This window comes from Talpa europaea (genome assembly GCF_964194135.1).
Source record: "Talpa europaea genome assembly, chromosome: X".
Lineage (NCBI taxonomy): Eukaryota > Metazoa > Chordata > Mammalia > Eulipotyphla > Talpidae > Talpa > Talpa europaea.
In genome coordinates, this window is record NC_140081.1 from 48683130 (window position 1) to 48708598 (window position 25469).

A 25469-nucleotide genomic window follows, 5' to 3' on the forward strand; every position below is an offset into this window, starting at 1 on the left:
AAATAAATAGACACTTCACTGAATGGGACAAAATATTTGTACACATACATCTGACAAGCTGATATCCTAAGGACATTTGTGATTACACTGAGGGCCCACTCGGATAGTCCTAAATAATCTTCATTTCATACTTTTTACATTAATCACACCTGCAAATGTTCTATGCCATATATGGCAATGTTCAACAGGTTCTGGAGACTAGGACTTGGATATCTTTAGGGGCTATTATTCAGCATCCCACAGCCCACCTTCTGGATTATAAAGATCCATACCCCCACACATGCAAAATACACTGCCCAACACCTCCCCAAACCTCAATATATTACAGCATCAACCCAGTTCAAAATCTCTTCTAAATATCAAAAGCCCAAAAGTCCCAAATGCCATCATCTAAATCAGGCATGGGTGAGAATATGGCATAATCCTGAGGCAAAATTCTCCATCTGTGGACCATTGAAACTAGAAAACAAGTTATCTGCTCTCAAAATACAATGGTGGGACAGGTTTAGGATATGAGTTATAGAAATTCTCATTCTAAAAGGGAAAAATTCAAAGGTAGGAAGGAGTCAAAAACCCTAAGCAATTTTGAAAAAGGACAAAATACATTAGGTTTCAAGGCTTGGTAGTGATCCTATGTGGTTTGAAAGTCTGTTTTCTATGTACAAGGCACCTTCTTTTAAATCATCCTTCCTTTTTCTAGAAAGGTAGCACGTGTTTACAGCTGAGTAATTTTTATCAGCCAGCCTCTTGACTGTAGAATTTTGGGAGTCCAAAAATCTTCTTTCATCTTCTCTCTGTCCCTTTCAGTCCAAGTTGGTAGCTTTTCTGCTGGTATAGCATTCTCAAAAAACTTGCAGGTCTTACATGTATGTCATGGGAGTTCATGCCATTGGACAAGGTCTTTCCCCAGATCTTTCCTGGATAAACCCATCTCTATTTCTAGATTCTGCTGAGATGGTTGAGGGAATCCATGAGGCACAAGCCCAATCTGTTCAAAGAACGCTGCAAGTGAATGAATACTCTGATCTTTTGATCTTTCTGGGGCACTAAAAAAAGGTTCAGCCACACCCCTGACCTTTTTTTCTAGTGCATGCTTTCCTGAGGGCAAATCTCTAAATTTTATCATCTTTTCTAATGTGGTTAGACTGAAAATTTCATCAAGTCCTGGTTCCTCTCAAATTTTAATATAAGCAGCAAGGAAAAAATCATAATGTCAATATTTTGCTTGAAAATCTCCTCAGCTAAATATCCAAGTTAATCATTTATATGTTCCAATTTCTACTTAACTACAGGACACAATTCACCTCAGCTTCTTGGCACTATATCAACATGAGCCCTTTTTTTCCCATCAAGTTTCCAACAGCATGTTCCCCATTTCCTTTTGAGCTCAAACCAGCAAGGCCTTTATTTATCATCCATATTCCTACTTAAAGTCTGTTTAAGGCAATCAAGACTTTTTTCATCATGTGACTCTTCTAGTATTCATCAACTCCAAAGCTACTTTCACACTTTTTAGATAATTGTTACAGAATCACCTCACTTCCCAGTATTAAAAGTTGCTATTATTTTCTTATTTCTGCTGTAATGATTATAAATGCAATGGCTTAAAACAACACACATTATTTTCTTACAGTTTTGGAGGTCAGGCATCCAAATGAGTCATTGAGGACTTAAAACAAAATCAAGATGTTAAAAAGGATGATTTCTTTTGAAGGCTCCAGGGGAGAATATGTTTCTTGCCAGCACTGGCCTCTACAGGCTGTAAGCATTCTTTGACAATCTTTGGCTTATAGCTGCATCATTCCAATCTCTTTCTGTTTTATATTCTGAGCTCCCTCTGCCTTCTTCTTTTTCATTTTTTATTGAAGTATAAATGACATAAATAGATAAATATCTACTTATCTAACATCATATTAGTTTCATTTGAACAACATAATGATTTGACATTAAACACAATGAGAAAGAATCAGCACAATAGGTCTATTTCACATCTATTAGCAATTTTTCAAATTTGCAATACAATCTTATTGTCCATAGACTCCATACTGTACACAGCATCCCTGTGGCTTATTTATTTTATAACTGGAAATTTGTACCTCTTGATACTCTTCACCCATTACCTCCACTCCCAAACTGCCTCCCCTCTGATAACAATTTGTTCTCTGCAAATATGTTTTGCTCACTCATTTGTTTTGTTCCTTTATCTTCATCATATGAATAAAATCATATGGTATTATTCTTTCTTTATCTGACTTTTTTCACTTAGCATAATGCCCTCTAGGTTCACAAATGGCAGTAATATTTCATTCTTTTTATAGCTGCATTATATTCCATTACATATAAATATAGGTCATGCTTTCCTCAATGACACTTTGGTCAACAACAGAGTGCACATATGACAATGGTCCTAGTAGGTTATACCATATAGCCTAGTTTCATCAAGTCCTGGTTCCTCTCAAATTTTAATATAAGCAGCAAGGAAAAAATCATAATGTCAACATTTTGCTTGAAAATCTCCTCAGCTAAATATCCAAGTTAATCATTTATATGTTCTAATTTCTACTTAACTACAGTACACAATTATTTGGTTTATGTAGTAAGCCAAACCATCTAGGTTTGTGTGATTACACTCAATGACATTCACACAAGGAAATTACCTAATGATGTATTTCTCAGAATGTAGTCCCATTGTTAAGTGATGCATGATGGTGCATATGTAGAAGTATACACACATATCCCATACAAACACACCATATCTTATTTATCCATTTATCTATCAATGGACACTTAAGTTGTTTCGTATCTTGGCTATTGTAAATAATGCTTCAATGACAAAGCGGTGCATATACCTTTTCAAGCTAGTGTTTTCATTTTCTTCAAATAAATACCCAGAAGTCAAATTGCTGGATTATAAAATAGTTCTATTTTTTTTTTTTGAGGAACCTCCATACTGTTTTCCATAGTAGCTGAAACAACTTACATTCCCTCCAATAGTGTGTAAGGGTTCCTTTTTCTCCACATCATCACCAATATTTATTATTGCTTGATTTTTTGATGATAGCCATTCTGAGAGATGTGAAGTGATATCTCAATTTGGTTTTAATTTGCATTTCCATGATGATTAGTGATGCTGAACAACTTTTCATGTGACCTGGTTGTCTGAATGCTTTCTTTGGGAAAAAATCTATTTACCTCTGACCATTTTTAAGTCAGATTGTTTTCTGCCTTCCTTTTATAAGGATACTTCTGATTAAATTTAGGGTCCACCTGGATGATGATCATCCAGAATAATACCTGTCATCTCAAGCTCCTTAATTTAATCATACATTCAAAGTCTCATGCCATATAAGGTAATATTTAAAAGTTCTAATAATTAGGACCTGGGTATCCTTGGAAGCCATTATTCAGTCTTCCACAAAGGTAGCTAAAGAAATTTTACATGCCCTGCCACATGGATGGAGCTAGAAGGAATTATGCTCAGTGAAATAAGTCAGAAGGAAAAAGAAAAATATGGTATGGTTTCACTTATAGGAGGAATATAGGGGAACCAAATAAGATATCAGGGGAAAAATAATAACAAAACAAAACAAAACAAAAACAAATAGACAATTATAAACCAGAGACATGCTGCAAGGGAGGAGGAGGGAGAGGGATCAGAGGGAGGGAGAGAGGAGCACTGGGAACTGTGGTGATGGTGCACGGGTACATGGGTGAAGGAAATGCTATGGGGACATACCTGAGGTTGGCGGGGGTGGGGGGGGAAGCAAACATTGTTTAGAAATGAACAATGATGTAAAATATATATAAATTTTAAAAAAATAAAAACTAAAAAAGAAATTTACATGCCCTAATTTTTAAAAGTTAACGGTGTAGTAACTTGTTTAATGTGAAAAGTTCATCACTATAAGTATTAGATTAAATAGATTTTTCAATATTATCAACTAGTTCTTTATATGACAAAGTATTAAAGACTTAAAAACAAGTTCCTTGTCTGTACTCTATATAAATTTAGCACATATTCAAAATGGAAATACAGGTTCTAAGAAAAGGGAGATACATGTTAATTAAGCATATACTTGGAATGAAGACAGAATATTTCCTGGTAATAGTCATGCCCTATGTTGCAAAGAGTTCCTAAAACATATCTAAAATTATGAAGCCTGTTTAGGATATACAGTGTTAGAAACTTAGATTCCAGAAACTCTAAATTCCTTTTCAGATTCAGTTTAATAAAGCAATACAAGATCAGGAAAAATTAAAAGCAAAGAAACCAGCCTGTATTGAATAATGCTTTGAATCTAATAGGCCGGCCAATCTCCTTACCTAAGCTGGAATAAATGTGACTGAGAATACGAGCAGGTTGTACTCTGATAGGGTACACCTCAGCAATGGTCTCCACATCAATCCCCTTGTCTTTCAAAATTGACTTGATCTCTTCTGTCTCTGCCAAAATGGAGACTAGGGAAGAAAGAAGATGAAATGAAGAGAAAATTTTATTTCAACAGATACCTAAAAATCTCTCATTACATAATTTTTGAAGGTGGAAAAAGGGAAATGGGAGGAAATTATCAGTTATTCAGGAACTTTGATGAAACAAATATCATCCCTGATACTTACCAATAACAATTTCTAAATGAAAAAGGGGTAGAGGTCTTATGACTTGAGTATTAGATTTTGCTTTTTGGCTATATACCTATGTACTCCTAGAGAATATCACCTTCTTTTTATACTTGGGATTCAATGTTTAAGTAGGAAAAAATCATTTATGAGGCATGTTATAGCTTTAGTAAGAGCTGAATCCCCAGACTCTTTCATACACATAGACTTAAGATCAGGACCAATAATGTGAAGGTAAAAGAATACTCTAATGGAGGGGGCGGATCAACATGGCGGTGAGGAAATGCTGCGAGTAAGGTCTCCCATTAAAAAATAGTTAATAGGGAGGAAAAGCGGCAGGTCCCAGTAAGAACTGGGACACGGAAGATAAACGGACGACTCCAGCAAACTACCCGAAGAAGAAAGTTGCCATAAAAAAGGACTAGAAGGGAGGAAAGCTCAGAACCCTGCTACCCTCCCCCACCGACAAAGTTGGCACTCTCCAACCAACAGAAAGGAGGAAAAAAAACAAACAAACAAAAAAATTAAAACAACCAACAAAAACAAACTACGCATCAAGCAGGACTGTGAGTGGAAAGGAACTATTTCAGCCACCATACCCCATGAACTGGAACTGTGGAGAACCCTGCAGGATTCGCCTCAGAGGTGAGCTAACTGCTCCAGGCGCCATTAGAGAAAAACAAAGACTCCCGGAGACCTACAAATGTTAGGGGGAAAAGGATTCCTAAAGCTAATTCCATACAGGCTTTGTGGACTCCACCCCCACCCTAGGCCAAAGCCAAAGACACTGGGAACTCCAAATCCCATCACCAGCAAAGGGAAGGTGGCTGGGACATGAGGGTGGGGTTAAGCAGCCAGGTTGGTATAAAGCCAGATATGTGGGCTTTGGAGGGGTTCCCCCATTTTGGCTCTCTGCCAGCTCGCAGCGTCTGGCCAGCTCTGAGAGTGCTTTTTGGGTTTCCAGGTCATTGGATTGGGTAGGACGCATTGAAGACTTTATTTCTCTATTTTCTCCCCGAGTTGTGCATGTTCTTTATTTCCTTTTCCCTTGTAAATAAAACTTTTATTAACCTTTTGTGTATGCCTGTAGTGGAGTATTAATAAGTCCCTTTTAAGCGTGTGGGTAAGGACCACAGACAGGCAACCCGTTCAATATCGGGGCTGCTCTACAACAGCTTGGCGCCCAATGAGGTTTCCAAGCTTCACCCGTGGTTGACCAGCCCAAAGTAATTTTTCTTGCGTTGGTCACCATAAACCCACAGACAAGCAACCATTCAATATCGGGGCTGCTCTATAACACAAACAGCCCCAGGACAGCCAGTAGGCTTGTGCAGAGAAGCGGCACGCTAGAAAAGCAAACGCGGATCGTGGCTGCCCAGGTCCCCATGCCTGCAAGCTAGTCTTTCAGGGAGACGCGCGGGGGCCCTCACTGAGGTGAATATCCCTCACTGAGTAATCAGAAACCAAGCGCGCGGACACGGGAGCGGGGTGCAAAAGGCGCCATTTCTGCGGACACTGAAATGGGCTACAGCCCGCATCCTGGACCTGAGCGCTTTGGAACTGAGACCCGGGGCACGAAATTCGTGGGTTTCCCATGACGGTGGGGCACAAGGCAAACACAGCACCCCAAAGCCGTTGAGGCTTTCCCCACCACTCTCACTCTGTTCCCCATCCCACGGGGTGAAAAAAAGCAGCTCCCCAAGAACACTATGAGAGATCTCTGGTGCCACCTAGCAACCAGAAAAAAAAAATCACCAACACCCCATAGAACAGGGAACTTTCTTCAGTAAAGACTGCTTGAAACCAAGAGATGACTCCTGGAGGAGCCAGAGGGGAGCGGAGAAGTTCACCCAAGATGCCGGCCAGTCCCAGAAACACAGTGTCCCAATGCATACAGCAAATTAGAAAACAGACAGTAGGGAGTAGAAGAACCACACGCAACCTAGCAACTCCTCAGGAAAAAAGCATATAACCAAAAGAAAACCACCCCCCAGATTGCAACGACAGTAACTTGGAAGAACTAATGAGCCTTCCAGAAAGAGAATTTAAAGTTGCCATGATTAAAAAACTTGACAGAAGTCATAAACAAAAACAATGATAAGGGAAAAATAATCAACGATCAGAAGAATGAAATTGAGTCCCTAAAGAGGGAAGTGAAGAAAATGCAGGTGATCAAAGAATTAATGGAGGCACTAAAGAACTCTGGGAAAAGCAATGAAAGCAGAACAGATGAAATGGAAGAACGAATAAGTACTCTTGAAGACACAGAAATAAAAAGAACCAAAACAGAAAAGGAAAGAGAAGTAGAAGAAAAAAGACTGAAGAAAGACTTCGGGAACTATCGGACTCCATGAGGAAAGGAAATATAAGAGTTATAGGAATACCAGAAGGAGACAAGAGAGATGTAGGAACAGAGAAAATATTCCAGGAGATAATTGAAGAGAACTTCCCAAACGTGAATAAGCAGCTGAAAATTGATATACAAGAAGCAAGAGGAACACCAAACTTCTACGACGAAAGGAAAAATACAGCAAGACACATAATAGTAAAGCTCCCAAGAATCCAGGACAAGGAAAAAATAATGAAGCTGAAAAGAGGGAAGAAACAGACAACATTCAAAGGAAAACCAATCAGGCTGACATCAGACTTCTCCGAAAAAACACACGGGCAAGGAGAGAGTGGAGGGACATAGTCAACAGACTCCAAGAAAACAGATGCCAACCAAGAATACTCTATCCCACAAAGCTCTCCTTCCTCTATGAAGAAAGAATAAGGACCATCCCAGAAAAACAGAAACTCTGGAATTTCATTACGACTAAACCCCCACTCCAAAAAATACTACAAGGAGTCCTAAAGCCAGAACTTCAGAGGGACGAATAACAACGAAAGAAGGTAAAAAAAAAGTTATTAAAAGAATAAATAAATAAAATCAAAGGAAAAACTAACACAATGGCAAATACAGATGCTAACATATCAATATTAACTCTAAATGTAAATGGAATAAACTCTTCAATAAAAAGACACAGAGTCGCAGGCTGGATTAAGAAACAAACCCCAATCTTTTGCTGTCTCCAGGAAACACATTTAACTACAAAAGATAAAAATAGACTCAAAGTTAAAGGATGGAAAACAATCCTACAAGCAAATGGACCAAAAAAGAAAGCAGGAACAGCTATACTTATATCAGATAAAACAGATTTCAAACTCAAAAAGATAAAAAGCAACCCCAACGGTCACTACATTATGATCAAGGGGACAATACTTCAGGAAGAAATAACACTCACTAACATATATTCACCCAACGAAGGAGCACCAAAATATATCAGACAACTATTATCATCTCTGAAAACAGACATCAGAGAAAACACACACGTAGTGGGAGGCTTCAACACACCACAATCAACAACGGATAGATCAACGAGACAAAAAATAAGTAAAGACACTAAAGCTCTAAATAAGGACCTAGAGTGCTTGGGCTTAACAGACATCTATAGAACACTAAACCCAAAAAAAAGGAGTACACATTTTTCTCAAGTGCACATGGATCACTCACCAGGATCGATCACATACTGGGACACAAGACAAACATCAACAGATACACCAAGATTGAAATCATACCAACCATCTTTTCTGACCATGAAGGCATCAAACTAGAAATAAACCATAAAAAGAAGACAAGGAACTCCCCTACCTCATGGAGATTGAAAACCACACTACTGGAAGACCACTGGACTAATGAGAAGATCAAAGAAGAAATTAAAAAATTCTTTGAATTGAATGACAATGAGGACACCAATTTCCTAAATGTATGGGATGCAGCAAAAGCAGTAATAAGAGGAAAATATATAGCAATAGAGGCTCACATCAAGAAACAAGAAAGAAATCAAAGAAACAACCTAATTGCGAAGCTCAAAGAGCTAGAAAAAGAGCAACAAAAAAACCCCAAAACCAGTAGAAGAAAAGAAATAATAAAAACCAAAGAAGAAATAAATGAAATTGAAACTAAAAAAACAATCCAAAAGATCAATGAAACCAAGAGCTGGTTCTTCGAAAAAAAATCAATAAAATAGACAAACCCCTAGCCAGGCTCACAAAGGAAAAAAGGGAGAAAGCATAAATAAACAGGATCATCAATGAAAGAGGAGAAATCACAACGGACACAGCAGAAATCAAAAGAATAATCAGTAACTACTATGAACAGTTATATGGAAACAAGTTCAACAATCTAGAGGAGATGGACAAATTCCTACAACTCTACAATCACCCAAAGCTAGATAAAGAAGAAATAGAACACCTAAACAGACCAATTACAAGCAGCGAAATTGAAATGGTAATCAAAAACCTCCCCAGAAACAAAAGCCCAGGACCTGATGGATTTACAAATGAAATCTACCAAACATTCAGAGACGAATTAATGCCTATCCTTCACAAACTCTTCCAAAAAATTGAGAAGGAAGGGACAATACCAAACACGTTCTATGAAGCCAACATTACACTAATACCAAAACCAAACAAGGACAACACAAAAAAGGAAAACTACAGGCCAATTTCCCTAATGAACACTGATGCAAAAATCCTCAATAAAATTTTAGCTATCAGAATCCAACAATGTATCCATAAGATAATTCACCACGACCAAGTAGGATTCATGCCAGGGACACAAGGATGGTTCAACATCCGAAAATCAATCAATGTTATCCAACACATCAACAAAAAGTAATATAAAAGCCATATGATAATATCAATAGATGCTGAGAAAGCTTTCGACAAAGTGCAACACCCATTCATGATAAAAGCCCTTGAAATTCTTGGGATACAAGGAACATACCTCAACATCATAAAAGCCATATGTGACAAGCCAACAGCCAGTATCATTCTCAATGGTGAAAAGCTGAAAGCATTTCCATTAAGATCTGGAACAAGACAAGGATGTCCACTCTCACCACTGCTTTTCAATATAATACTGGAAGTCCTAGCCAGAGCAGTAAGACAAGAGAAAGACATCCAAGGAATCCAAATAGGAAAAGAAGAAGTCAAACTATCACTATTTGCAGATGATATGATAATATATATAGAGAACCCCAAAAACTCCACAGAAAAACTAATTCAACTCATCAATCACTTCGGTAAAGTGGCAGGATACAAAATCAACATGCAAAAGTCAGTAGCCTCCCTATACACAAACAATAAATCTGAAGAAGAAATAAAAAAAACCATCCCTTTTATTATCGAAACAAAAAAAAATCAAATACTTGGGAATAAATCTAACAAAAGAGGTAAAGGACCTATACAAAGAAAACTTTAAAACACTGTTAAATGAAATAGAAGAAGACACAAAGAAATGGAAAGACATCCCCTGCTCATGGATTGGAAGAATAAACATTTTCAAAACGGCCATCTTACCAAACCAAAAGCAATATACAAATTCAATGCTATTCCAATAAAAATTTCAATGCCATTCTTCAAAGAAATAGAACAATTATTGATGAGATTCATATGGAATCACCCAAAACCCTGAATAGCCAAAGCTCTCCTGAAAAAAAAAAGAGAAGGGAATGGAGGCTTCACACTCCCAGACTTCAAACACTACTAAAAAGCCATAATCATCAAAACTGCATGGTATTGGAACAAGAACAGACATACAGACCAATGGAATCGAATAGAAAATCCAGAAATAAACCCACAGATTTATGGTTCAACTAATCTTTGACAAAGGAGCAAAGACTATGCATTGGAGCAAAGAAAGCTTGTTCAATAAATGGTGCTGGGAAAGCTGGGTCGCTACATGCAAAAGAATGAAGCTTGACCACTACCTCACACCATACACAAAAATCAACTCAAAATGGATTAAAGAACTAGACATAAGACCTGAAACCATAAAATGCATAGAAGGAAATATAGGCGAAACACTACATGATATGCACATCAAAGACATCTTTACAGACACATCACCCAAAGCAGTGATAGTGAAGGCAAAGGTAAACAGCTGTGACTACATCAAATTAAAGAGCTTCTTGAAAATTGTGAGAGGGGGCGGAGCAACATGGCGGCGAGAAGACGCTGCGAGTAAGATCTCCCATTAAAAAAAGTTAATAGGGAGGAAAAGCGGCAGGTCCCAGTGAGAAGTGGGACACGGAAAATAAATGGGTGACGCCAGCAAACTACCGGAAGAAGAAAGTTGCCATAAAAGAGGACTAGAAGGGAGGGAAGCACAGAACCCTGCTCCCCAACCCCGCCCACAGAGGCGGCACTCTCCCACCGGCAGAGAGGAGGAAAACAACAAACTAAAACGACCAACAAGAACAAACGACGCAGTAAGCGGGACTGTGAGTGGAAAGGAACTATTGCAGCCACCACACCCCGTGAACGGGAGCTGTGGAGAACCCTGCAGGATCCGCCGAGGCGGTGAGTGAACGGCTCCGGGTGCCATTAGAGAAGAACAAAGACCCCGGGAGACGCGCACACAGCCTGGGCTGCCGGTAAGCTTGCGCGGAAAAGCGGCATGCTTGGCGCGCCTGAAAAGCAAACGTGGACCGGGATCCCAGCTGCCCAGGTCCCCGCGCCTGCGACCTAGGCTTGCGGGGAGACGCGCGGAGGCCCTCACTGGGGTGAAAGTCCCTCACTGAGTGAGCAGGAACCAGGCGCCCAGGCATGGGAGCAGTGCAAAAGGCGCCATTCCCGCGCCACTGAACTGGGCTACAGCCTGCGTCCTGGACCTGAGGGCTTTGAACTGAGACCTGGGGCATGAAATTCTGGGCGTGGGTTCTCCACAACGGTGGGGCACAAGGCAGACACAGCACCCCAAAGCCGTTGAGGTTTACCCTACCATTCTCGCTCCCTGTTCCCTGTCCCATGGAGGTGGGGGGTTGAAAAACAGCCCCCCAAGGACAATAGGAGAGATCTCTAGCGCCACCTAGCGACCAGAAAAAAAGTCACTAACACCACATAGAACAGGGAAATTTCTTAAGACTTCTTGAAAAGGCCAGAAGGCTTCTGGAGGACCCAGTGGCCAGCTGGGAAGTTAGCCCACGCCAGGCCCCTTCCAACCAGCTGTCTGAGCCCACAGAGGGAGCAGGCACCCACGTCCGGGGCAGACCGGGCACGCAGAAGAGTGTGCCTGAGACTGGATGCGGAGGGACTGCGTCCTGCTTCGCCAGTTTAGAAAAGGGACATTTCTTCAGTAAAGACTGCCTCAAACCAGTAGAAAGCTCTCCCAGAAGCCAGAGATGGTTCCTGGAGGAGCCAGAGGGGAGCGGAGAAGTTCACCCAAGATGACGGCCAGTCCAAGCAACACAGTGTCCCAATGCATACGACAAATTAGAAAACAGACAGTAGGGAGTAGAAGAACCACACGCAACCTAACAACACCTCAGGAAAGAAGCACACCACAAAAAGAAAACCACCCTCCAGATTGCAACGACAGAAACTTGGAAGAACTTCTGAGCCTTCCAGAAAGAGAATTTAAAATTGCCATGATTAAAAAAGTGGCAGCAGTCATAAAGGAAAACAACGATCAGAAGAAGGAAATTGAGTCCCTAAAGAGGGAAAACAATGGTCAGAAGAATGAAATTGAGTCCCTAAAGAGGGAAGTAAAAGAAATGCAAGAGATCAAAGAATTAATGGAGGAACTAAAGAACTCTGGGAAAAGCAATGAAAGCAGAATAGATGAAATGGAAGAACGAATAAGTACTCTTGAAGACACAGAAATAAAAAGAACCAAAACAGAAAAGGAAAGAGAAGTACGAAGGAAAAAGAACAAAGAAAGACTTTGGGAACTATCTGACTCCATGAGGAAAGGAAATACAAGAGTTATAGGAATTCCAGAAGGAGAGGAGAGAGATGTAGGAAAAGAGAAAATATTCCAGGAGATAATTGAAGAGAACGTCCCAAATGCGAAGAAGGAGCTGAAAATTGATATACAAGAAGCAAGAAGAACACCAAACTTCCACAACGAAAGGAAAAATACAGCAAGACACATAATAGTAAAGCTCCCAAGAATCCAGGACAAGGAAAAAATAATGAAGCTGGCAAGAGGGAAGAAACAGATAACATTCAAAGGAAAGCCAATCAGGCTGACATCAGACTTCTCCGAAGAAACACTACGGGCAAGGAGAGAGTGGAGGGACATAGTCAACAGACTCCAAGAAAACAGATGCCAACCAAGAATACTCTATCCCGCAAAGCTCTCCTTCCTCTTTGAAGAAAGAATATGGACCTTCCCAGACAAACAGAAACTCCGGAATTTCATTACAACTAAACCCCCACTCCAAAAAATACTACAAGGAGTCCTAAAGCCAGAACCTCAGAGGGACGAATAACAATGAAAGAAGGCCAAAAAAAAAAAGTTATTAAAAGAATAAATAAATAAAATCAAAGGAAAGACAAACACAATGGCAAATACAGATGCTAACATATCAATATTAACTCTAAATGTAAATGGACTAAACTCTTCAATAAAAAGACACAGAGTTGCAGCCTGGATTAAGAAACAAAACCCAACCTTTTGCTGTCTCCAGGAAACACATTTAGCTACAAAAGATAAAAATAGGCTCAAAGTTAAAGGATGGAAAACAATCCTACAAGCAAATGGACCAAAAAAGAAAGCAGGAACAGCTATACTTGTATCAGATAAAACAGATTTCAAACTCAAAAAGATAAAAAGAGACCCCAATGGTCACTACATTATGATCAAGGGGACAATACTTCAAGAAGAAATAACACTCATTAACATATACTCACCAAACGAAGGAGCACCAAAATATATCAGACAACTGTTGTCCTCTCTGAAAACAGACATCAGAGAAAACACATACGTAGTGGGAGACTTCAATACACCACTATCAACAATGGATAGATCAACAAGACAAAAAATAAGTAAAGAAACCAAAGCTCTAAATAAGGACCTAGAGCAATTGAGCTTAACAGACATCTATAGAACACTAAACCCCAAAAAAACGGAGTACATATTTTTCTCAAGCGCACACGGATCATTCTCCAGGATCGATCACATACTGGGGCACAAGACAAGCATCAACAGATACACCAAGATTGAAATCATACCAACCATCTTTTCTGACCATGAAGGCATCAAACTAGAAATAAACCATAAAAAGAAGGCAAGGAACTTTCCTACCTCATGGAGATTAAAAACCACACTACTGGAAGACCACTGGACTAATGAAGAGATCAAAGAAGAAATTAAAAAATTCTTTGAATTGAACGACAAGGAGGACACCAATATCCTAAATGTATGGGATGCAGCAAATGCAGTAATAAGCGGAAAATATATAGCAATAGAAGCTCACATCAAGAAACAAGAAAGAACTCAAAGAAACAACCTAATCTCGAAGCTCAAAGATCTAGAAAAAGAGCAACAAAAAAACCCCAAAACCAGTAGAAGAAAAGAAATAATAAAAACCAAAGCAGAAATAAATGAAATTGAAACTAAAAAAACAATCCAAAAGATCAATGAAACCAAGAGCTGGTTCTTCGAAAAAAAATCAATAAAATAGACAAACCCCTGGCCAGGCTCACAAAGGAAAAAAGGGAGAAAGCACAAATAAACAGGATCATCAATGAAAGAGGAGAAATCACAACGGACACAGCAGAAATCAAAAGAATAATCAGTAACTACTATGAACAGTTATATGGAAACAAGTTCAACAATCTAGAGGAGATGGACAAATTCCTACAACTCTACAATCACCCAAAGCTAGATAAAGAAGAAATAGAACACCGAAACAGACCAATTACAAGCAGCGAAATTGAAATGGTAATCAAAAACCTCCCCAAAAACAAAAGCCCAGGACCTGATGGATTTACAAATGAATTCTACCAAACATTCAGAGACGAATTAGTGCCCATCCTTCACAAACTCTTCCAAAAAATTGAGAAGGAAGGGACAATACCAAACACGTTCTATGAAGCCAACATTACACTAATACCAAAACCAAACAAGGACAACACAAAAAAGGAAAACTATAGGCCAATCTCCCTAATGAACACTGATGCAAAAATCCTCAATAAAATTTTAGCTATCAGAATCCAACAATGTATCCATAAGATAATTCACCACGACCAAGTAGGATTCATTCCAGGGACACAAGGATGGTTTAACATCAGAAAATCAATCAACGTTATCCAACACATCAACAAAAAGAAATATAAAAACCATATGATAATATCAATAGATGCTGAGAAAGCTTTCGACAAAGTGCAACACGCATTCATGATAAAAGCCCTTGAAATTCTTGGGATACAAGGAACATACCTCAACATCATAAAGGCCATCTATGACAAGCCAACAGCCAGTATCATTCTCAATGGTGAAAAGCTGAAAGCAATTCCATTAAGATCTGGAACAAGACAAGGATGTCCACTCTCACCACTGCTTTTCAATATAATACTGGAAGTCCTAGCCAGAGCAATAAGACAAGAGAAAGACATCCAAGGAATCCAAATAGGAAAAGAAGTCAAACTATCACTATTTGCAGATGATATGATAATATACATAGAGAACCCCAAAATCTCCACAGAAAAACTAATTCAACTCATCAATCAGTTCAGTAAAGTGGCAGGATACAAAATCAACACACAAAAGTCAGTAGCCTTCCTATACACAAACAATAAATCTGAAGAAGAAGAAATCAAAAAAACCACCCCTTTTATTATCGAAACAAAAAAAATCAAATATTTGGGAATAAATCTAACAAAAGAGGTAAAGGACCTATACAAAGAAAACTATAAAACACTGTTAAAAGAAATAGAAGAAGACACAAAGAAATGGAAAGACATCCCCTGCTCATGGATTGGAAGAATAAACATTATTAAAATGGCCATCCTACCAAAAGCAATATACAGATTCAATGCTATTCCAATCAAAATCTCAATGGCATTCTTCAAAGAAATAGAACAATTATTGATGAAATTCATATGGAATCACCAAAAACCCCGAATAGCCAAAGCTCTACTGAAAAAAAAAGAAGGAAATGGAGGCATCACACTCCCAGACTTCAAACTATACTACAAAGCCATAATCATCAAAACTGCATGGTATTGGAACAAGAACAGATATACAGACCAATGGAATCGAATAGAAAATCCAGAAATAAACCCACAGATTTATGTTCAACTAATCTTTGACAAAGGAGCAAAGACTATGCATTGGAGCAAAGAAAGTTTGTTCAATAAATGGTGCTGGGAAAACTGGGTCGCTACATGCAAAAGAATGAAGCTTGACCACTACCTCACACCATACACAAAAATCAACTCAAAATGGATTAAAGAACTAGACATAAGACCTGAAACCATAAAATACATAGAAGGAAATACAGGCGAAACACTACGTGATTTGCACATCAAAGACATCTTTACAGACACATCACCCAAAGCAGTGATAGTGAAGACAAAGATAAACAGATGGGACTACATCAAATTAAAGAGCTTCTGCACAGCAAAAGAGACAATAACAAAAACAAAGAGAAACCCCACCAACTGGGAGAACATTTTTGCACCCAACACTAATGATAAAGGACTGATCACAAAAATCTGCAAAGAGCTGATGAGACTCAGCAACAACAAAGAAAATAACCCAGTCAAAAAATGGGCAGAAGAGCTAAAAAGAAACTTCTCTGAAGAGGAAATGCAAATGGCCAACAGACATATGAAAAAATGTTCAACATCACTTGTCATCAGGGAAATGCAAATCAAAACTACCATGAGATACCATCTCACACCAGTGAGAATGGCACATATTAAAAAAACTAGCAACAACAAATGTTGGCGAGGACGTGGAGAAAAAGAAACTCTCCTGCACTGTTGGTGGGAGTGCAAACAGGTCCAACCACTATGGAGAGCTGTGTGGAGATTTCTGGACCTACTAAACATAGAGCTTCCATATGATCCAGCAATTCCACTCCTAGGTATTTACCCAAAGGACACAGAAACATCAATTCCAAAGAGCACCTGCACCCCTATGTTTATAGCAGCACTGTTTACAATAGCTAAGCTTTGGAAACAGCCCAAATGCCCAAAAATAGATGACTGGATCAAGAAGATGTGGTACATATATACCATGGAATATTACTCAGCATTCAAAAAAGATAAACACATGCAATTTGCAGCAACATGGATGGCGCTGGAAGGGATCATGCTCAGCGAAATAAGCCAAAAAGAAAAAGAAAAATACCGGATGGTCTCACTCATAGCAGGAATCTAGAAAACTTAAATAAGGGACCAGGAAAATGAATATAAGAAAGTGAAAATCAAAATCAACAAAAAACTATGAACCAGAGACACTTTTTGGGGGGTGGGGGGCGGGAGGGGAAGGATTGGGGTCAGAATGGGGCATTTGCAATTGTATGGGGGAATATAAAAATAAAATTTAATAAAAAAATAAAATAAAAATAAAATAAAATTACAACTTAAAAAAAAAATTTTCTCCCAGTTGGTGGGGAGAAAATTTGTTTTGGTTATTGTCTCTTTTGCTGTGCAGAAGCTTTTTAATTTGATGTAGTCCCAGCTGTTTATCTTTGCCTTCACTATCACTGCTTTGGGTGATAAGTCTGTAAAGATGTTTTTCAGGTGCATGTCATGTAGTCTTTTCCTATATTTCCTTCTATATATTTTATGGTTTCAGGTCTTATGTCTAGTTCTTTAATCCATTTTGAGTGGGTTTTTGTGCATGGTGTGAGGTAGTAGTCAAGCTTCATTTTTTTTTAATTTTATTTTTATATTCCCCACACAATTGCAATCCCCTTATTTTGACCCCAATCTCTCCTTTCCCCACCCCACCCCCATAGTGTGTCTCTGGTTCATAGTTGTTTGTTGATTTTGATTTTTTCTTTCTTATAGTTATTCTTTTTCCTGGTCCCTTATTTAGATTTTCTAGATTCCTGCTATGAGTGAGCCCATCCGGTATTTTTCTTGCTCAGCGAAATAAGCCAGAATGAAATAGAAAAATTCAAGCTTCATTCTTTTGCATGTGGTGACCTGGTTTTCCCAGCACCATTTATTGAACAAACTTCTTTGCTCCAGTGCATATTCTTTGCTCGCTCCTTTGTCAAAGATTAGTTGACCATAAATCTGTGGTCTGATTTCTGGATTATCCATTTGGTTCCGTTGACCTGTGTGTCTGTTCTTGTTCCAATATCATGCAGTTTTGATTATTATGGCTTTGTTTTATACTTTAAAAACTGGGAGTGTGGTGCCTCCATTCCCTTCTTTTTTTTATTCAGGAGAGCTTTGGCTATTCGGGGGTTTTGGTGATTCCCTATGAATTTCATCAATAATTGTTCTATTTCTTTGAAAAATGTCATTGAAATTTTTATTGGAATATCATTGAATCTGTATATTGCTTTTGGTAGGATGGCCATTTTAATAATGTTTATTCTTCCAATCCATGAGCAGGGGATGTCTTTCCATTTCTTTGTGTCTTTTATTACTTTTAACAGTGTTTCATAGTTTTCTTTATATACGTCCTTTACCTCTTTTGTTAGGTTTATTCCCAAGTATTTGATTTTTTTTGGTTCAATAATAAAAGGGATTTTTTTTATTTCTTCTTCTTCAGATTTATTGTTTGTGTATAGGAAGGCTACTGACTTCTGCATGTTGATTTTGTATCCTGCCACTTTACCAAACTGATTGGTTAGTTGAATTAGTTTTTCTGTGGAGTTTTTGGGGTTCTATATATATATTATCATATCATCTGCGAATAATGATAGTTTGACTTCTTCCTTCCCTATCTGGATTCCTTGAATGTCTTTCTCTTGTCTTATTGTTCTGGCTAGGACTTCCAGAATTGTATTGAAAAGCAGTGGTGAGAGTGGACATCCTTGTCTTGTTCCAGATCTTAATGGAAATGCTTTCAGCTTTTCGCCATTGAGAATGATACTGGCTGTTGGCTTGTCATATATGGCCTTTATGATGTTGAGGTATGTTCCTTGTATCCCGAGAATTTCAAGGGCTTTTATCATAAATGGGTGTTGCACTTTGTCGAAAGCTTTCTCAGCATCTATTGATATTATCATATGGTTTTTATATTTGTTCTTGTTGATGTGTTGGATAACACTGATTGATTTTTGGATGTTGAACCATTCTTATGTCCCTGGAATAAATCCCGCTTGGTTGTGGTGAATTATCTTATGGATACATTGTTGGATTACTGAGGATTTTTGCATCAGTTTTCATTAGAGAGATTGGCCTGCAGTTTTCTTTTTTTGTGTTGTCCTTGTTCAGGTTTGGTATTAACATAATGTTGGCTTCATAGAACGTGTTTGGTATTATCCCTTCCTTCTCAATTTTTTGAAAGAGTTTGTGAAAGACAGGCACTAATTCGTTTCTGAATGTTTGGTAGAATTCATTTGTAAATCCATCAGGTCCTGGGCTTTTGTTTTTGGGGAGGGTTTTGATTACCATTTCAATTTCACTACTTGTAATTGGTCTGTTTAGGTGTTCTATTTCTTCTTTATCTAGCTTTGGGTGATGTGGAGTTGTAGGAATTTGTCCATCTCTTCTAGATTGTTGAGCTTGTTTGCATATAACTGTTCATAGTAGTTTCTGATTATTCGTTTGATTTCTGCTGTGTCTGTTGTGATTTCTCCTTTTTCATTTGTGATCGTATTTATTTGTGCTTTTCCCCATTTTTCCTTTGTCAGCCTGGCTAGGGGTTTGTCTATTATATTTATTTTTCCAAAGAACCAACTTCTGGTTTCATTGATCTTTTGGATTGTTTTATTAGTTTATTTCTGCTTTGATTTTTTATTTCTTTTCTTCTCCTGTTTAAGGTTTTTTTTCTTGTTGTTCTTTTTCTAGTTCTTTGAGCTGTGAGATTAGGTTGTTTCTTTGAGCGCTTTCTTGTTTCTTGATGTGAGCCTCTATTGCTATATATTTTCCTCTCATTACTGCTTTTGCTGCATCCCATACATTTAGGAAATTGGTGTCCTCTTTGTCATTCAACTGAAAAGTATTTTTAAATTTCTTCCTTGATCTACTCATTAGTCCAGTGGTCCTCCAGTAGTGTGGGTTTCAATCTCCATGAGGTAGGAGAGTTCCTTGCCTTCTTTTTATGGTTTATTTCTAGTTAGATGCCTTCATGGTCAGAGAAGATGGTTGATATTATTTCAATCTTGGTGTATCTGTTGATGTTTGTCTTGTGTCCCAGTATGTGATTGATCCTGGAGAATGATCCATGTGCACTTGACAAAATGTGTACTCAGATTTTTTTGAATTTAGTGTTCTATAGATGTCTGTTAAGCCCATGAGCTCTAGATCCTTATTTAGAGCTTTAGTGTCCTGTCTTAATTTTTGTGTCCTTGATCTATCCATTGTTGATAGTGGTGTGTTAAAGTCTCCTACTACATATGTGTTTCCTCTGATGTCTGTTTTCAGAGATGACAATAGTTGTCTGACATATTTTGGTGTTCCTTCATTTGGTGAGCATATGTTAATGAGTGTTATTTCTTTTTGAAGTATTGTCCCCTTGATCATAATGCAGTGACTGTTGGGGTCTCTTTTTATCTTTTTGAGATTGAAATCTGTTTTATCTGATATAAGTGTATCTGTTCCTGCCTTCTTTTTTGGTCCATTTGTTTTGTAGGATTGTTTTCCATCCTTTACCTTTGAGTCTATTTTTATTTTTTGTAGTTAAATGTTTCCTGGAGGCAGCAAAAGGTTTGGTTTTGTTTCTTTTTTTTTTCAAGTGTTTTTATTTTTTTAAAGATTTATTTATTTATTCATTCATTTATACAAGCACTGGGTACAGTCAGAAGGACAGGAGGGCGAGAGAATTCACCAGAGCCAGAGCGGGGAGCAGAGCAGGCAGAAGGACCGAAGCACACTGCTGAGGGGAGCAGCGGGCGGCAGGAGAGGCCTGCGCGCCATGCGGGACCCTCCTCTGGTGGCCGGAGAGCAGCCGGGGATCGAACCGGCGCTGCAGAGGCCGCGGGCAGCCTCGCAACCCAGCGCTCAACCGCTGCGCCACTGGGGAGGCCCGGGTTTTGTTTCTTTATCCAGTCTGTGACTCTGTCTTTTTATTGAAGGATTTAGTCTGTTTACATTTAGAGTTAATATTGGTATGTTAGCATTTGTATTTGCTATTTTGTATGACTTTTCTCTGATTTTACTTTTTAATCAATTTTTTGGTCTTGTTTTGTTCTTATTGATCCCTCTTTTTGGTTCTGGCTTTCGGACTCCTTGTAGTACTTTTTGGAGTGGGGGTTTAGTTGTGAGAATACTACAGAGTTTCTGTTTGTCTGGGAAGGTCCTTATTCTTTTTTCATAGAGGATAGCTTTGCGGGATAGAGTATTCTTGGTTGGCATTTGTTGTCTTGGAGTTTGTTGACTATGTCACTTCACTCTCTCCTTGCCCATACTGTTTCTTTGGAGAAATTTGATGTCAGTCTGATTGGTTGTCCTTTGTATGTTATATGTTTCTTCCCTCATCAGCTTTATTATTTTTTCCTTGTCTTGGATTCTTGGGAGCTTTACTATTATGTGTCTTGCTGTATATTTCCTTTCATCATGGAAGTCTGGGGTTCTTCTTGCTTCTTGTATGTCTATCTCCAGCTCCTTCTTCATGTTTGGGAAGTTCTCTTCATTATTTCCTTGAATATTTTCCCTGTTCCTATGTCTCTCTCCTCTCCTTCTGGGATTCCTGTAACACTTATATTTCCTTTCCTCATGGAGTCATATAGTTCCCAAAGTCTTTCTTCAGTCTTTTTCATTCGTACTTCTCTTTCCTTTACTGTTTTTGTTCTTTTTATTTGTGTCTTCAAGAGTACTTATTCATTCTTCCATTTCATCTATTCTGCTTTCACTGCTTTTCCCAGAGTTCTTTAGCTCCTCCATTAATCCTTTGATCTCCTGCATTTCTTTCACTTCCCTCTTTAGGGACTCAATTTTATTCTTCTGATCGTTGATTATTTTCCCCTTGTCATTGTTTTCCTTTATAATTTCTGTTAGATTTTAATCATGGCAATTTTAAATTCTCTTTCTGGAAAGCTCAGAAGTTCTTCCACGTCACTGTTGTTGCATTCTGGTGGGTGATTTTCTTTTTGTGGCGTGTCTTTTCCCTGAGGACTTGCTTGGTTGTTTGTCATTTTTCTTCTTCCTGCTGCTTGTTTTCTAATTTGTCCTATGCGTTGGAACACTGTGTCGCTAGTAATGGCCAGCATCTTTTCCGTGTGCTCTTTCTGGGATCTCGGAAACTAGTGGTACAGTTGAGTCAAAAAACATTATGCCAGAATTCCAGTACGGCAGTAGTACTATGAATATGTTAGTGGTCACTGTCACAGAGAATCTCCCCCTTCCGTATTTGTTTAATTCAATGTGGGTCTTGTGGTCCTACAGACTGCCCTGTGGTGTCAGAATCGCCCTCTGGGCTCCAAATTGCTGGATGCCCGTCTAGGCTCCAAATGGTAGCCAAATGAGGCCTGGCTTGTGGGGGCTTTTCAGCTCACCTCTGGCTGTGGGGCAGCCCTTTCCCAGCTCCACGCAGTCTAGGGTACCTACTTTAAAATGGTGAGTCGGGAGGGTCTTTATTAGCACTTTTTAGAATTTACCGTCCTTATCTCAGAAGCCTTTTTAAGTCAACCAAAGTCCCTGCCTGCTCTGTTCCTGAAGTTGCCTACTTAATCCTAACTTGCTCTGGGACTCACTGTCTAGGATTTTGCAAGATTTAAGGTACGTGAACAGAGAGGTGCAAATTTTTTTCACTACTCTCATCTTGTCCTATGTTTGCCTTGCTAAACATTTTCTTTCTTTCAGAGCCATCAAAGTGGCCACAAAAAGGACACAGGATGGTCAATAAATGCCAAAAGGCAACTGCCTTAAAGACTCCTGTGGGAGGATAAAGTGGTAACCAGACCAGATAAGGGGACTAGCCCATCTGCCAGTTGAAAAAATAAAGTCTGGTTGTTGTATGAGAGACTATGGTCTCTGAAAAGCTAGGCACATACATTATCTAGCGGCCATTGAGGAGCTGCACATAAGGGACTGATCTCCCAGCAGCCCAGGCCATCCTCCCCTACCCTCAGCAGGCAGGAGTTGCCAAGACCCAGCAGAGCATGAATGGTCCCAATGTGACAGTTGGGAAAGTCATTTATCACTAAGCACCACACAGGATCCAACACAGAACCCCACCCTGGCATCATATACCTGTTAGAATTATTTAAATGGGTCCCTTTATCTTTCCTTGTTCCCTTTCTCTCTCTCTCTCTCTCCTATCTATCTTTCTCACTCTCTCTTCCAGTGCTACTGATTTACTTCGCTGTTACCTGTGGGGCTTCAGATAGGCTGTAGACATTTCACAAACTTTCTCTCTGTCCTTTATGTTGCTGCAAAATTACTGGTCACCCATTAGCAAGGTAAAAACGACTAGCATGAGACAACCATTCTTAAAGTCTTGGGTGAAAGGTTTCTCAGCTGGCAGGGCTTCCTGATGCTACACTCACTGAAGGGAATGTGGGGATTCTCCTGTCACTGATTCCACACTTTTCTCTATCATCTGTGGACTCCGAGGGTACTCAGGACAACCGAGCTGTGGCCCTTGAAACCATGGACATCCAGGAGGTCCAATGAGGCAGACAAAGCGTTATGCTAAGCCAGCACCTAGGTGAGAGGCACGGAGGCCTGACTATTTAAAAAAGGACTTTAACCTTCTTGGTCCCTCCCCCTATAAGGCAGACTTCTTACAGCTTCAATCAAGGCAACTTATAAGTCATAAGGTACAAAATGTTCTTATAAAAATCTTGAGACATCCCTGGGAGCCTTTCCCCTGGTGTCTGCTTTGACCCTGCCAGTAGGCACAGACAGAAGAGGTTGGGTTTCATATTTTGACAGGGATGCGCCACTTTTTTGATTTGTATAGGTTTGCCCCAAATCCTAGCTCCAGCTGATAGATTACACTTTTTATATAAATTTGTCTCGTGGCAGTTTTACGAAAGGGAGTTTAAGACAAGTAAATATCAGGCCCTGGGCTACTGCCAGTTCAAGAGCTATCACTTTGAAAATGACTTTTGTTGTCTGGTAAATGGGCATCATTAGAAATTAGGTCCCGGGCCTCCCTGGTGGCGCAGCGGTTGAGCACTGCGCTGCGAAGCTGCCCACAGCCTCTGCAGCGCCGGTTTGATCCCCGGCCACCAGCAAGGGTCCCACATGGCGCGCAGACCTCTCCTGCCGCGCCCGCTGTTCCCCTCAGCAGTGTATTTCATCAGTCTGCCTGTTCTGCTCCCCGCTCTGGCTCTAGTGAATTCTCACCCTCCCGTGCTTCTGACTGTACCCAGTGCTTGTATAAATAAGTAAATAAATCTCTGAAAAAAAAAAAAAGAAAAAGAAAAAGAAATTAGGTCCCAGTACCTTGTCTGTGGGCTTGTGTTCAGTCTCTACTCTTCAGGTGTGTTCAGGGACTCTTTCATCAGATGAGGAGAGTGGCTTACAATAAGCTTGTTGTATTCGGGTCACACTAGTAACAGGAGTGATTAAGTCCAGTAGACCCCCGGGGGAGGAGACTGTTCATCACTCACAGTTAGAGCTCCAAGGTTAAAAGGAGGGACACCACCACTAGAAAGAAGGTGGTGCTGAACACCTGCCTTCTTTCCTCGTTGCAGAGGGGGGCTTCCTCATTTGTCTTAAAAAAGGGTATGGCTCTCTCCTACATCAGAGTTAAGACCAATTTTCAGGTGCAAACTTCTCCTGTCTCACCTGCTGCTTCTCTTAGCCGTATATTTCAATAAGGTACCCATACATTGGACAGCTCACCATAGCTGAGATGTGGGGGTTCACTTCCCTCCTCTTGCCTCTCCCTCTTGCCAGCAACCAAGTCTACATTGCTTTGCATGGTGACCCAGCTCCTAGACCTCTGCTCAACAGTTGGTAAGTCACTCAGACCCGGGTCTTGACATAGGGCCATGGTATATGGTCCTCGTTGGATGGGAGGGCCTCAGACTCAGCTCTGGGGATGCCTCTGCTTTGGCTTTGTGCTGTCCTTGTGGGTACTTTCCTTTTACTGCTGCAGAGATCATAAAATGTTCTCTCTTAATTCCACAGAATTTGCCCTTGACATTCTTAAAAACTAGACAAATTTGGTCCAGGCTCTAGTCTTAATCTTTAAATACTAGTTTTAATCTTTAAATACTGCCTGGACCCAGTACAAAAATCTGCCCCATAAATGGCATCCTCACCTGTAACACCCTTCTCCAGCTAAACCTCTTTTGCCATGGCCAAGGTAAAGGATAAAATGCTGGGAACTAAAAAAGGGACCCACTGCAACTGGCTTGGGGGGGGGGTGCCTCTGGTATCAACAAGCAGCTGCCTGGACCTTTGCACCAGTGCTAAAATTATTGAAATATCTCTGCTGCCTTCCAGCTGTGGGAAAACTACACTCTCCTTTTGTCCACCTTGAGACACTGTTCTAGTCCATTACATGGGTAAAAAATTCTATTTCCCTGTGTTTCCTAATCTTAAAGTCTAGATTGTTTAAAGTAAAAACTGCTGAGTTACCTTGGATTTACTAACCAGCTATACAGGATGCTTATTGGTTAAGTAAAAACTTCTAGATTGCTTATTGGACCTATAAAAGTTTAGTTTCTTATTTAAACTAATTAATCTGACAAAAACTATAAAGTAAGAATATAACTTTATTTTTTTTCTTTCTTTAAACTATATTCCAAACCTCAAATTTCTGATAAAAGTCTAGGAATAGACAAACTTAAAAAAATATCTTAATCTACCTCTTCTCCTGTCTTCCCATACATGGTCCCTAATATGCTTGGCCTTAGTAAGCTAGAACAAAAACAATATAAAACCAAGGGATATTTTCTTAAAAATACAAACTCAAAATGTTTTCTTATCTAAAA

At 39.4% G+C, this 25469-nt stretch overlaps 1 protein-coding gene across 2 annotated transcripts in view; it reads right to left on the reverse strand.

Annotated features, from left to right (window-relative positions):
• PHKA1 (phosphorylase kinase regulatory subunit alpha 1) overlaps window positions 1-25469 on the reverse strand; it is a gene marked incomplete at both ends in the record, with an annotated part of 144083 nt that overhangs the window by 77402 nt on the left and 41212 nt on the right. For both annotated transcript variants that reach the window (XM_084259310.1, XM_084259309.1), the window contains one exon: window positions 4324-4458. In XM_084259310.1, coding sequence (XP_084115436.1) covers window positions 4324-4458 — 135 coding nt within the window. The remainder of the gene's footprint in view (window positions 1-4323; window positions 4459-25469) is intronic.